At 35.6% G+C, this 14492-nt stretch overlaps 1 protein-coding gene across 1 annotated transcript in view; it reads right to left on the minus strand.

Moving 5' to 3' along the window:
- The window catches only part of CCDC152 (coiled-coil domain containing 152), a 32290-nt gene extending 19984 nt beyond the window's left edge, over window positions 1-12306 (minus strand). Inside the window, exons 1-3 of the mRNA XM_006166960.3 lie at window positions 12238-12306; window positions 9739-9832; window positions 8172-8277 (exon numbers count right to left, since the gene is read on the minus strand). Of these exons, the coding sequence (XP_006167022.1) occupies window positions 8172-8277; window positions 9739-9825 (193 nt within the window). The 5' untranslated portion in view covers window positions 9826-9832; window positions 12238-12306. The remainder of the gene's footprint in view (window positions 1-8171; window positions 8278-9738; window positions 9833-12237) is intronic.
- Window positions 12307-14492: the final 2186 nt, after the last annotated feature.

Genomic DNA, 14492 nt, shown 5'->3' on the forward strand with positions numbered 1-14492 from the left:
TGCTAACTGCTGGTCCCTGCAATAATCAATTATATTGTGAGTGTTTCAGGAGAGATGTCAATTATGGTGGTATTCAGGACAACTCTGCCCAAGACCTTTGCACATTACCCAACTTATAAATATCATGAATAAAAGATAATGACTGGATCGTGAACTATCTTATAAGATTGGCAGGGGTGGAACGGGAGGTAGGGTTAGGGTTAGCCACACTGGGATGAGCTGAAAGTATGATCACTGAGTCTATGAATGCTAATGTTCTGATTTATACTTCTGTCAAATTTTTTGTTTCCAGGCCCCTTAATGCTCTTAAACATTACTGAAAAGTCTAAAGATTAATATTTGGTTAGGTTATACCTATCACTATATACCATGTTAGAAATTGAAATGAGGGACCAGCAGTTAGTGTAACGGCTACGTTGCTGAACTCCCAGGTAGCTGACTGCGGTTTGTGGCTTAAACTCATGCTGGGCATGTGTGCGTGTATGCCCAAGATCCTGAGAAGAGAATGGAGGAGAAGGGACTGCGATGTGGCCATCCCCCCTGGGGAGTGATTTCTCGCTTTGCCTCTCTCTGTCTTTCTGGCAAATGCATGCATCCTATGGCAAAAACCTTTCCAAAAAAAAGAAAAAAAAGAAACTGAAATAAAAAAAAAATTAGAATACTAGTTAAAAAATTAAAATAACAAATTGACTTTATGTTAACATGAGTAATGTATTTTAATAAAAATGATTAAAAACTACTTTCCAAACAACAAAAGGGAAGAATGACACTATTAACATTTTTGAAAATCTCTTTAATGTCAAACATAATATAAGATGGCTATAATTTTATAACTGCTTCTGAGTTAAACGTGCATTGTTGTTTTGGTTTAAATACATGAATAAAATCTGGCCTGATATAGATACATAGTGAAAAAAAGGAGGAATATTTAATAATCTCTTCAGATATTTGTGGAAATTCTTCTTTCACACTATACCATACTACAAATAGTATTTTGTCAAAGGTTAGCTATCATAAGGTATTTTAAATCATATCAATGAACCTTTCATACTTTGCTACATTAAAAGTCATTATTTCTCACCATGAGACCTGTCCTATAAGAAATGTCTAAAGGAAATTCTTCAAGCTGGAAGAAAGGGATGCTAATTAGTAACACAGAAGCATATGAAAGTATAAAGCTCACTGATAAAACTAAGTTCATAGTCAAATTTAAAATGATCTAATATTATAATGGTGATGTATAAATCACTTATACTTTTAGCATGAAGTTAAAATACAAGACAATTAAAAATGGCGATAGTAATTTGTTAAGGGAAACAATATAAATTATGACAGTAGAAATTAATTAAAACATGACAGTAAGAATTTAAATTGTAGGGAAGAGGTATAGAGTGTTTGTATGGAATCAAAGCAAAGTTGTTAGTTTAAAATAGCCTGTTGTAACTATAATATGTTTTATGTAAGCCTCATAATAATCACAAAGGAAAAGCCATAGTAGATACACAAAAAATAAAAAACTAAGAAATGAAAGCATACCACTGGATAGAGAAAAATCACCTATCACAAAGGAAGATAGGAAGCAGAGAAAGGAATGAAGGATCTACAAAGCAAACAGAATCCAATGAACAAAATGGAAAAACGGTAAGTCATTAACTCTCAAGAATTACCTTGAATATAAATAGATTAAATTCTCCAATGAAAACACATCCGATGGCTTAATGGATAATAAAACAATTATGTGCTGCATTGAAGAGACTCACTTTACTTTAAAGGATGCATATAGAGTAGAGGTGAAAGGATGAAAATATATATATTTCAGGTAAATGGAAACTACATAGAGAGCAGGAGTAGCCATACTTACACCAGATAAAACAGAATTCAAGTCAAATATCAAAAGAGAAAGACATGAGTTAGTGGTAAGGGATCAATTCATCAAGAGGACATAATGATTTTAAGTATATGTGCACCTAACATTGGAGCATCCAGTTATATAAAGCCAATATTAATAGATGTAAATGGAGAGACAGACTATAAAATTTCACTATCCCATTTTAAGCAATGGAAAGACCATCTGTACAGAAAATCAAGAATAAACTGCACTTTGGATCAAATGGACCTAACAGACACATAAGAACATTCTACTCAACAGCAGCAGAATATAAAGTATTCTCAAGCACATAAAGAATATTGTCCAAGATAGATTATATGTTAGGCCACAAAATAAGCCTTAAATAATTTAAGAAGACTGAAATCATATCAAGTATCTTTTCCAACCACAATGGTATGAAATTACAAATCTTGGGCTAGTTGTGGTCTGGTGATTAAGGTGGCTGGATTCCACATGGTTGACCACATGGTTTGAGTCGTGGACCCGGCGGCTTGAAAAACATGCTGGGCATGCTGTGTGTGTGTGTGTGTGTGTGTGTGTGTGTGTATGTGTCTGTATGCCCAAAAATCTTTTTTTTTTTTGGAGAGGTTTTTTTCGCTATAAGGGCGCGTGCGCTCGCCAGACAGACAGAGACATAGAGACAGAAAGCGAGAAATCACCCCCCAGGGGGGATGGTCACGCTGCAATCCCTTCTCCTCCATTCTCCTCTCGGGATCTTGGGCACGCACGCACACGCGCCCGGCGTGAGATTTAAGCCACCAGGTCCTAGACACGAACCGCGGTCGACTACGTGGGAGTCCAGCGACATAGCCCTTATGCTAACTGCTGGTTCCCTGCCCAAAAATCTTAAAAGGAGGGAGAGATGAAGGAGAAGGGACTGCAGCGTCATTAAGTCATCATGGTGGAATACTTTCTTGCTTTCTCTCTCCCTTTTTGACTCTATAGAAGCTATGGATTTTTTTATAGATGGCTTTTTATTATGCTGAGAAATGATCCTCCCAACCTAATTTTGCTGAGAGTCTTAATTATGAAGGGAGGTTGTATTTTGTCAAATGCTTTTTCTGAGTCAACTGGAATGATCATATGATTTTTATCTAGACATGGAGAATACACAATTTTTCACCTTTCTGTTACTGGCTCTGCCCTTAGTCTCCATAAGCTCTCTTCATCTATGCTGACAGAAATGAAAGTATTTTGCAGAGGCTTAAAGCTTTTTTGTAGATGTAAGGTCCTACTATTGTGGCTCTTCACTCCTCTCTGACCTCCCTACTCTTTCCATCATTCACGTAGACAAAGCGCTCACCAGCCTCCCTCCATTTTCTCTATCTTACTATTCCCAGTAGTAGAACGATGGCTGAATTACACTGATAGACATTAGCTGAGAACATGCTTCACATATGTTACCGTGCTTGATGCTGTATTAAAAAAAACCCAGAAGTATAGATTCTGACCACTTATTTTTAGTCTTTTAGAGTAATATGTCCAGCAATTCATGAAATATAGTAACTAAAGTCACCTCAGCAATCTTCAGGTTGAAAACATAGCCCTGCAACTGAAAGCCTATCTTGATTTTATTTAAAAAATGTGTATTTTCAAAATTTAAACACAAGGTGGCTCTCTCACCACATTTTTTTTCTACAACGAAACCTGGCTTGATAACAAATTCTTCATATGGAAAAATACCATTCACTAATCTAGAATAATGTTTTTATTTTCCTTTGAAAACCTTAACCAATGTTATCTTTTCTATTGGACGTTATATATAATTTAAAGAATGACTTCTTATTAAGTTCTTTCTAAAAACCAGAATTCCAAATACTAAAATATTTCTTATGCTATATAATTTAGTATACTAATGATTATTTTGATCTTACATTTAGATTCTAACTAGTAATTTGGGTAGTAACATCTATTTCATAGAAGAGTTGGAAATACTAAACACAATTATTCATTGTAAAGGATTTTCTGTAGTACTTAGTCCTTAATGCTGATATAATTTTCATCTTGAATTGGCTAGGAAATTCCTGTGTGGCATCAAATGAAGAAAAAATAAAATTCCAGATATCATTCTTTGTGGTTGAATACATCTAATTGTGTGCTGTTGCTTTTTCGTCCCTAAGTGAATCAGTATGTACTCGGCTCTATAAATTATCATTCTCATGTGTTCTTTTACCTCTGCAACATATTATCCCATGAAAAGGACCTTAGATTTGGAATAAGTAGAACCAGATTTTAAAGAATAGTAATAATTCTTTCAAATACCACAGCTGACACTAAAGTATAGTGAAAAGTGAGTATCTTTCCTTCCAATCTCTGCCCCCAAAACTAACCAGTTTCTTTCTCCCCAAACCAGGCACTGTTACCAGGACATCGTATATCTTTCCAGAGATATATAAATATTATACATAGGAGAACTCGTATTTTCATGATTTTTTAAGATATAATTTTATAAAAATGATAGCATACTATCCTGCACATTGCTATTTTCATTTACTATACCTTAGAGATTATTCTATGCCAAATAAAGCCATTTCATCTTTTTTATCTACTGCATAGCACTTCATTATATCAATATACTATAGTTTCACATTTCTACTGATGAATAGTTTAGGTAGTCTCCTTTTTCAAACGAATTATTTTATATAATTTTATTTATTATAATTATTATTATTTTTGACTGGAGAGAGACAGAAAGAGCGAGAAAGAGAGAAAGCAAACCGCCAGGTCTGGGATTCGAACCCTGGTTGGCCATGTGCGAGTTCAGCACCTTATTTACCATGCCACCTGCCAGCCCCTCCTTTTTTTTAACAAATGATATAATAAAATACACGTGATTTTGCATATGTAAAGGTATATCTTTAGGACAGATTCCAAGAGGTGTAATGGCTAAGCCAAAGGTGATGTGAATTTTCAGTTTTAGTTATGCTAATCTATTTTCCATAGAAGTTTTACTCCCTACCAATATATGACAATAATTATTTTCTACATCCTTGCTGATAAAATATTAAGCTTTTTGATAATTTTCAATCAGATGTGAAAATAGTATTTCATACAGAATTTTAAATTCTGACAGCTCAAGCCTTCTTTTGTTTAAGTCATTTTTCATTTTCTGTGATCCATTCTACCATGTCTTCTGCCTATTTTCTGTTGTACTGTTCTTTTTCTCATTAACTTGTCTGTGATATCAAGTTGAAAACATTTTCCTATTTCCCTTAGTTTATACCTTTTAAATTTTTTTGCCATGTAGAGTTTTTTCCATTATTGAAATTCAAACACTATTAAGAGAATGAAAAGGCAAGCCATAGACTTGGAGAAAAATTTTGCAAAATTATTAAATATCTGGAAAACAAAACAATCTAATAGAAAAATGTGCATAGGATTTGAACTGATACCCCATGAAAGAAGATCTGTGGCAAATAAGTACATGTTAAGATAGTCAACTTAATTTGTCATTAGGAAATTGCACATTAAAGCAGCAATAAGATACTACAACACAAGAATTAGAATGACATTAAAAAACTTGACAACATCAACTATTGGTGAAGTTGTGGAACAATGGAAATGCTCATTTATTGCTAGTGGGAATGCAAAATGGCACAATCACTTTGGAAGACAGTCTGGCAGTTTCTTACAAAGCTGAACACACTCTAACAGTTATGTGTCATGATATTTAACCAAATAAGTTGAAACTTATGTTCACAGACTTGGATATGGATATTTATAGACGCTTTATTCTTAATAGCCAATGTTTGATGCAACCAAGGTATCTTTAAGAAAATGAATGAATAAACAAACAATGATACACTCATACAGTAATACAATAATAAGAATTGTGTGTATTAAGCCACAAAAAGATATGTAAGAAACTTAAATGCATAGTAGTAAGTGAAAGAAGTCGATCTAAAAAGGCTACATATTATTTGATTCTAACTATACAACATGTTAGAAAAGGTAAAATTATGGATAGTAAATCAGTGGTTATCAGGGATTCAGGAGGAAGGAGAAAAGGAAGAATGAGAAAGTGGAGCTCTGAGGATCTTTTAGGGCAGTTAAACTATTACTTGGTATGATTCCATAATGGTACTTATATGTTATTATACATTTGTCAAAACCTGTGGAATTGTGTACAACATGAAGAGTGAATGATAATGTAAACTATGGATATTAGTTAATAATAATGTATCAATATTGTCTCATTAATTGTGAAAAGTGTACCACACTAATGCAAAATGAAGTAATAGGAAAATTGAATTGGGTCAGTCTGTGGAAGCTCTCTGAACTTTCACTTATTTTTTTCTGTAAACCTAAAGTGCTCCAAAAATTTCTATTAATTTAAAAATCATTCCTTTTATTACTTCAATTTTTTGTGTCACACTCTTAAAGACCTTATTTGTTCTTTTAAAAAAACAAAAACCAAAAAAATCCTATATTTTCTTTTAGATTCTTTCTGGCTTCATCTTTTATTTATTTATTTATTTATTTATTTATTTATTTATTTATTTATTTATTTTTAAGAGGGTGAGTTTTGCTCTAGGGTATGTGAACTCACTGGAAAGGTAGAGAGACAGGAAGAGATCACTCCCAGTGGGGATGGCCATACCACAATCCTTTCTCTTCCATTCTCTTGGGATTTTGGGCATACACACATGCACCCAGTGTGTTTCAAACTGCCAGGTCTAGGACTTGAGCCACGGTCTGCTTTGTGGTAGTCCAACGACATGAATCATTATGCCATCTGCTGGTCCCTGTGGTTTCATCTTTTTGATCTTTAATCTTTATTTTTTAATGACAGTTATAGATGTACATAAAATTTGGCAAGGTATAACTGAGTTGCCACTATCCTGAACCCAGTTATCCTTATTACTAATATCTTATATTAGTATATTAGTTATGATTAGTGAACTGACATTGATATAGTAACTAAAACCCATACTTTATTCACAATATTTTTTTACCGTTTTTATGCAATGCCCTTTTCTGTTCTAGGATCCTCTCTACCATACAACCTTAAATTTATTTGTCATGTCCTCTCAGTCTACACTTGGCTGTGAAAGTTTATCAGAGTTTTCATCTTTTTTGGTGAGCTTGACTATTTTGCCAAGTACTGGTCAGGTATTTTGTAATGTTCTTCTATGGGGATTTGTCTGATGTTTATTCATGATTAGACTGGAATTACGGTTTTTTTGGAGGAAGACCACAGAAGTAAAGTGATGTTTTTATTATAGCATATCAAAGGTATATATATTATCAGTGTGACATAACTTTTAATGATTTGATCATATGGCTGAAGTAGTACTTGTCAGATTTCTCTGCTGTGTAGGTACTTTCTCCCTACACTCGCCCTTTCCATAGTGTTTACTTCACATAGTGTTTAAGTCATGGTACTGAGTCTATACCTAATGAATGTAGTCATTCTCTAGTTCCTGGAGGACAAATTATTACATCAATTATTTGGAATACTAGTGCTCTGGAGATTTGTCTCTTCTCTCCAGTTATTTATTCATTAAACCACTTATTTATGTCAGTGTGAAATCATAAGTTTTTATTTATTACTTTAGATTATAATCTTATAATATTACTTAATTTTGTTGCTCAAGTTCTTTCATTTTTGACCTTTGAGGGCTCTTTGAGTTGGAGCCTTTGTACCTTTTAACATATGCCCATCATAGCAGAATTTTTCTTTTCTTTCCGAATATTTTTTTATTTTCTAGCACTACAAGATGCTTCAGGTCTCTCTTACATAGTTCCTGCCTCAGTTATTTCTTCAAAGAACACTGGTTCTAAACTAAGAGAATTAATGGTATTAGAAGCCAAGACCTAGGAACTAGGTGTGCTTATTGCTGTTGGGATATTGTTGCTTCTAGGCCCTATCAGTTGATAGAGAAAGAAAATATATGTATGTATGGCTTAAGTTTTAACACTAAAATTTTTAACTCATCTTTATTTATTTATTTATTTTTGGTGTAATTGGGAGATAGAAACTCAACTTAATTTTTTTTCCATGGTTGTATAGACCTATACTAAGCCTTTAATTTGCCAATTCTTAACTGTGTAGTCTCAAGATACATTATTTAACTTCTTTCATTCTATGTATATTCACTAGTGAGGCTGGGTAATAATACAGTTTTATCTTTTAGGACTATACTAAGGATAAAATGAGATGATAACCTGGAAAATTTTATGTGGATTTGAAACACTTTACAAATTAGGGTGTAAACTTAATCATTGTTGTACTAAAAAGTACTCTCATTAGAACTGTCCCCTTAGGCAGCAAAGAACTGACCTTCTTTAATTGAGACCTCCTTTGTTTGCAGTACTTTCAATAAATTGTTAGTCTTTTCCAACTGAATGTCGAGTATACTATTTTTTCCACTGGTTTCTATCATTTTCTGTAGAAGAAACAGAATATATACTATTACCAAATCAGTGCTGCTATTTTGATTCTTCCACTAAGGACACAAAGACTAATGAAAATACAAACCACGTAATACTTGGCAGTTTATTAATTAAATCTGGCATATATTTTTAAATAAGCCAAATTCTGATACATCTTTTATTTTATAAGTAGTATGGTAAAATATTAAAACAGAATAAAGGTTATAAATCAAAAGTAATAATATGACCTAACTCAAATCATTATATTTCCAACTATTCAGCTCACTCCCATAGTTAATAATCTCTATATACATTTCCAAAATATTTTATGACTATACAACTATGGAAGATGACCTATTATAGTCTGTTTTGCACCTTGGCTATTCAACTTAAGACTATGATGTGGGAGATGATGTCATATAAGCATTCTTTTTAACAGTTGCATGAGTTTCATTTTTTGAACATGCTACACTTTATTTAACTAATCTCCTATTGATGAGAATGTGTGTGGTTTCTACTTTTTTTTTTTTTTTGCTATTGCAGACAGTGAATAAACATTCTTGACTTTATCTCCTTGGTATCTTTGTGTATAGTATAATAAGTTTCCATGTATTCTTTAAGTAATTTAAAAAGTCATTAATTTATGACTATTCTTGTGTCATATATACTTCTAACTCATTTTTCTTGTCTCAGTACTTCTGAATTTATTTCAGAGCAACTCCCTGATTGCAGCGTGACCATTCTCCATGGAGAGTGCTTTCACACTTTCCCTCTCTCTGTGTTTCTCTCTTGTAAACATGCATTCCCTCTGGCTAAACAAAAAGAGGAGAGACTGGAAAAAAGGGATAAGTTAGCCATAATTGCAATAGAAAGAAAACTGTGTCAACTTCAATTCTTACTAAAATAATTCCTGGGTTTATGGACAGCCTGAACATTTAAGCATTCATTTTTCCTTTAACTTGGGCAAAAGCACATCAATTATTTGTTCCCTTGCCCTAAAAACACTCTGATAAATTAGTATATAATAGTCAAAATCACATATATTATAGGACCAGCAGATGGCATAATGATTATGTTGCTGGACTTCCATGTAGTTGATAGTGGTTCGAGTCTCAGACCAGGTGGCTTAAAACTCACACCAGGCACATGTGTGTACATGCCTAAAACCCCGAGTGGAGAATGGAGGACAAGGGATTGTGGTATGGCCATCCCCCCAGGGGGTGATTTCTGTCTGTCTCTCTGGTGAGCGCACATGCCCTATAGCGAAAATCTATCTCTTAAAAAAAATTGTATATATTTTAAATGAAGACTATAAAAAATGAAAGAGAAAGGGCTTAGCAAAATACATCTTTATTATCTTTACCTTGGTCATTTTGAGGTATATTTTTCCTTTTTTTCCTAACTTCTTCCATTAGCAAAATCGATCCCATTTTTACTTACAGTGCATACTATGGCTGTTTGCTATCTTTACGTACCTTCTCTATCTGTAAGAAGTCATTGATGAGTTTATCAAGATTCACACTGCTAACCTTTTTCAAATGTCCTTCGTCGCTTTGATCCATGCCCGAACTAGTGAAGAGAACTTAATGTTAAAAATAAGCAGAATCTGTAGCATCACAGCAGTAGTTACAAGTTAAACACTAAAGTTTCTGTACTGTACTCATAGAACGCCTACTTAAGCTCCATCGTACTTAGAGAAATTTTATTATATCCACTATTAACAATGGTTAAACACATTAAATCTTCTCTATTCCTTATTACCGCCACCCCAGCCAAGTTTTCTCTAAGCAAATTTGAAATGAGTGCAATGACATATGCCTATATACAGAGTATTTGTTCCTATCATACAAAAAAAATGAAACAAAACAAAAAACTAATACCATTGTCCAACACTCATATCTTTGTCTTGGCTGGACTTCAAATCTAATGCATTATTAAACCTGAGGCATGACTATTAAGTGTAAATATTCTCAATTTAATGTGTTAAAAGTGTTTGTGTAAGCCTAGCTGTGGTAGCATGCACTGCTAAGATTCTATGCTACATAGACTGACACCACATGGGAGGCGTGGGTTTGATTTCCAGTTCAATCTAAAGGCCAGGGTTGGTGAAATTCACCTGTAATCCCAGAGACTTGAGGATGAGACTTAAAAGTAGGAGGATTTCTTTTTTTTTTTTCTTTTCTTTTTTACAGAGAGGTTTTTTGTTACAGGGTGCATGCGCTCGCCAGACAGACACAGGGAGAGACATAGAGACAGAAAGCGAGAAATCACCCCCCAGGGTGGATGGTCACGCTGCAATCCCTTCTCCTCCATTCTCCTTTCGGGATCTTGGGCATGCATGCACACGCACCCAGCGTGAGTATTTTTAAGCCACCGGGTCTGGGACGTGCTCGACCGCGGGCGTCCAGCGACATAGCCATTATGCTAACTGCTGCCCCCCCCCCCCCCCCCCCCCCCCCCCCCCCCCCCACGAACTGACCGATTTTAAGCCACCAGGTCCGAGACGTGAACCGGGGTCGACTACGTGGGAGTCCAGTGACAGCCATTACGCTAACTACTGGTTCCTATAAAAGTAGGTAGATTTCAACACAGCAAGACCCTGTTTGTTTAAAGAAAAAAATTATATATACCATGCCACAAGTATTTCCTGGTAGTGTGCTTATTTACCCTATTTTGTTTGGTAGTTTGTCTAGTAAATAAAGGACAAATGGAAATTAATGTCCTCAAAGCAATCTCTGTATTTATTCACTTGTAATTTTGTGGAAGATTAACCTTTGGGAATACCTAGCTAACTGTTAGAAACGATAAATGAAAGTTTCCATTTTAGAAATATGGAATCAATCATAAGAACTTCTTTAGAATCCCAGTGGCAAACTCACAGATTAATTTTTTCAAAGTAGCTAGAATTTACATTTGGGATGTAGGTGTGTCTAGAATGAATCAAGATTAACCTGAAAGTAAGATTAAAATAAAAATAAACTACCAAAACAAACATTGCCTGATAATATGTTTATTGGTCAAGACACCCTATTTCCTTCTTCTTTTTGTATTATTTTACATAAACGGCTACTAATAATTTTTAAATCTAAGGGTTTTTAGTTGCATAATATTTTCAGTTTATTGAATTATCCTCTGTATCACACATATAAGAGTCTATATAAAATTCTTTAAATAGCTAGAACTTTATCCTTACAGCAGACAAATAATTACAATGGTCTCCCATGAGAAAAAGAAATTCCTTTTGGGGTAAAACTAATAGTCACTGCTCTTTGATACTACTGTTATTTTAAAATAGAAAGATAATCTGAATTAGTTAATGCAAAATCCCTTTGTCTTTTTTCTTTTTAGTTCCTAACTTTTAAATGAAAAGGTTTTCCTAGGATTTCGTCTTAGAACCTGACTCCTGAACTGAATGTATTTTGTGTTTCATTTTCTCCCAATTCTTTGCCCTGAAAGACTCCTGCAGTTTTTTCCCTTATAAAACCATCACTAATATCCACTTGCTATCTTTGATTTCTATCCCTTTTGTCACACTGGCTGAGCCAGCCAATTCATTTCTGAGTGTCTTCATTGTTCCTTCATCCAGTTTCCTACGCCAAGATTCTTTCCTGGATATGGTCTTTTCTCCAGGTGAAACTAGATGACAAACTGGAGATTAAGTGCAGGTTAAATTCTTCAGCGAACAGCAGAGACAGAGTTGTGACTTCCAGGACCCAGCTTCGCCATCCTCACCGGAGAGTGATAGTCCCACTCCCTTTTTTGCCCTGCCTGCGGCCTTGAGTCTCAGGACTCCCGCGACACTACTCGGTTGGACCCTCGTCGCTCTCCCGCCCGGTTCTACACCTGGGAGCAGGAGGACAGGCTCAGGTCAACCCCGGCTCTCTCCCGCAGCGTTCCTACGGCTCCCGGTTCCCACCACAGCAGCCTCGCGCCCTCAGGGGCCCAACGAAATAATAGAAGTGACTGCGACCAACCCTGTACGGAATCGACAAGGAGGAAGTGCGAAGGAAAGACTCTCCTTAGCAGACGTGGAATTTCGAACCTCCGAGAGTTCGCAGAGCACCTGCGGCGGCTCTGGGACTCCCACAATCTCATTCGTCGCCACCACCGCGTGCGGATGCCCGGTCCGCTCTCGATTGCTGTCCCCGTCTTGGGAAGCAAGTTCCCGTAACAATGGGCCCGCCCTTCTCCTGGCCCCGTCTGTACCTGGTGCTGGCGTCTCCACCACCCGCTCTTGCCTGGTTGGCTCTGGCTCCCCTCATCATCCGCTGCCTCTTGGGTATGCTCATGAGGTTTCTAAAACAGGGATCAACATCCAGGGACTGTCAGGCCCGTAATCGTCTACCCATTCAAAGAATAAATCACACTTAAGTTTTGATTTGTGAGTCAGCACCTTCAAATAAATAATCGTCCACATTTATTCTCATAACTGATACTTTTAAAGTACTAGAGTCAGTTAATAGATACGGTTTCCCAAACAGAGTTTTGCCTTGGTAACTTAGTCATTAAGGACATGACCTCCTGGGTATTAACAGAGGCAAATCCCAGCTCTTCTGTTTACCAATTGGTAAGCTTGGGCAGGGTTTCAATTACATGTGCCTCAACTTCTTTATCTGTAAGAGAAATTAGTAAGAATGTCCACCTCATAGGGCTGTTGTGATGATTAAATGAAACGATGCATTTAGAAGGTGCTTAATGGAGTTCTTTGCTTAAAGTAAGTTTTCAAAAATATTCATAATTTTAAATGTTCAATGTAAGTTTGAAAGTGTATCTGCTGCCAACTTTGCCCCGTCTACTTTTTAAATTTTGAGCAGGAGATTTCATTTTGCTAATTATATTTTTCCATGGAATCCAAAATTTGGCAAGGAGAAAAATGTAAATGGCAAACATTGTGAATGGTTGTTTCCTGATCAGAAGGGGTCTGGCTCTGTCCCTGAAAGTTCGGACTTGGTGAGAGATAATGCTGCTGCAAAACTAGTAAAAGAAGAAAATAATAAAGAATATGTATGAAGTAGAGAGAAGAAAATAGAAGACTATGTAAGTGATGGCAGCTTCAGAAATATAGTGGAGAAAAGAAGTAAACCTGCAAATGTAGGAACCCTGATGACGGCAAGCAGTCAACACGCTTAGAAGAGGAGGAAAAGAGGTAATACTATCCAGGTTTGTTTTTATGAAGACAGAAGAACAAGGTAGAGTGGGATTAATAAAGGCCTAATGTTGAATTTCAGATTGAATAAGATAAAAAAAAAGAAATATTTCTAACTTTGAAGCCAGAATCAGAGTCAGGCTCTTCAGTTGTCACAGGATCATTTTTACCTTTTCTAGAAAATAGCTGGAATTTGCTTTTCTGGGGAAAAACACATTTGACCAGGATTTCTGGAATTTACTCTCACGTTTTCTTTTTTCATATGGTTGTTTTCCTTAAAGTTTTCTATGATTTCCATATTGTTGATTATTATTCATTCTTTGTCAGAATAAAGCTAGAATATGGATTCCCTGAAATTCTTCCTAAATCCCAATATATGAAATCAGCTACAACCACAAAACTTTGAGTTTTTAAATGTTTTCGTCTACTTTCAACCACTGGTGGTGCTTACTGTTACTAGTTTCCTTATGTACTTGGTTTGAAATATTTATCAGAAAGTATTGCTCATATCTTTTGTTTTTGTTTTTCCCTAGAATTCCCCTGATACTATGTCACTTGTATTTTCTTTCCATTGTATTCTCTCTCTCCTACTATGTCCAGAGGACGTGGATTACTATAAATGCTGTTTATAATTCATATTTCAAGTTGCACTGCATCAAGTGTCAGCGACAGCTATGGAATAACATTTATCTCTTCTCCTAATTGACCGACATTATTATGTGCCTTAGACATGTTTAAACTTTCAAAGTAGTGTCCTTTTCTCAGGCATACATAGTTCTTCTACTGTAATGACTTTCTCTTCCTGTAGGGAAGACAGAGTAACTGTAATTACTTTTTTTTTTCCCTTCTTTAAGAGAGAGATTTTTGCTACATGGTGTGTATGCCTGCCATAGAGACAGACAGAAAGTGAGAAATCACCCCTCTGTGGGGATGGCCACACCACAATCCCTTCTTCTCCATTCTCCTCTTGGGATTCTGGGCACACACACACACACACACACACACACACACACACACACACACACCCAGTGTGAATTTGAAGCTGCTGGGTCTGGGACTCAAACTACGGTCTACTATGTGAGC

The sequence above is a fragment of the Tupaia chinensis genome, unplaced genomic scaffold, assembly GCF_000334495.1.
Source record: "Tupaia chinensis unplaced genomic scaffold, TupChi_1.0 Scaffold144378_1, whole genome shotgun sequence".
Classification (NCBI taxonomy): domain Eukaryota; kingdom Metazoa; phylum Chordata; class Mammalia; order Scandentia; family Tupaiidae; genus Tupaia; species Tupaia belangeri.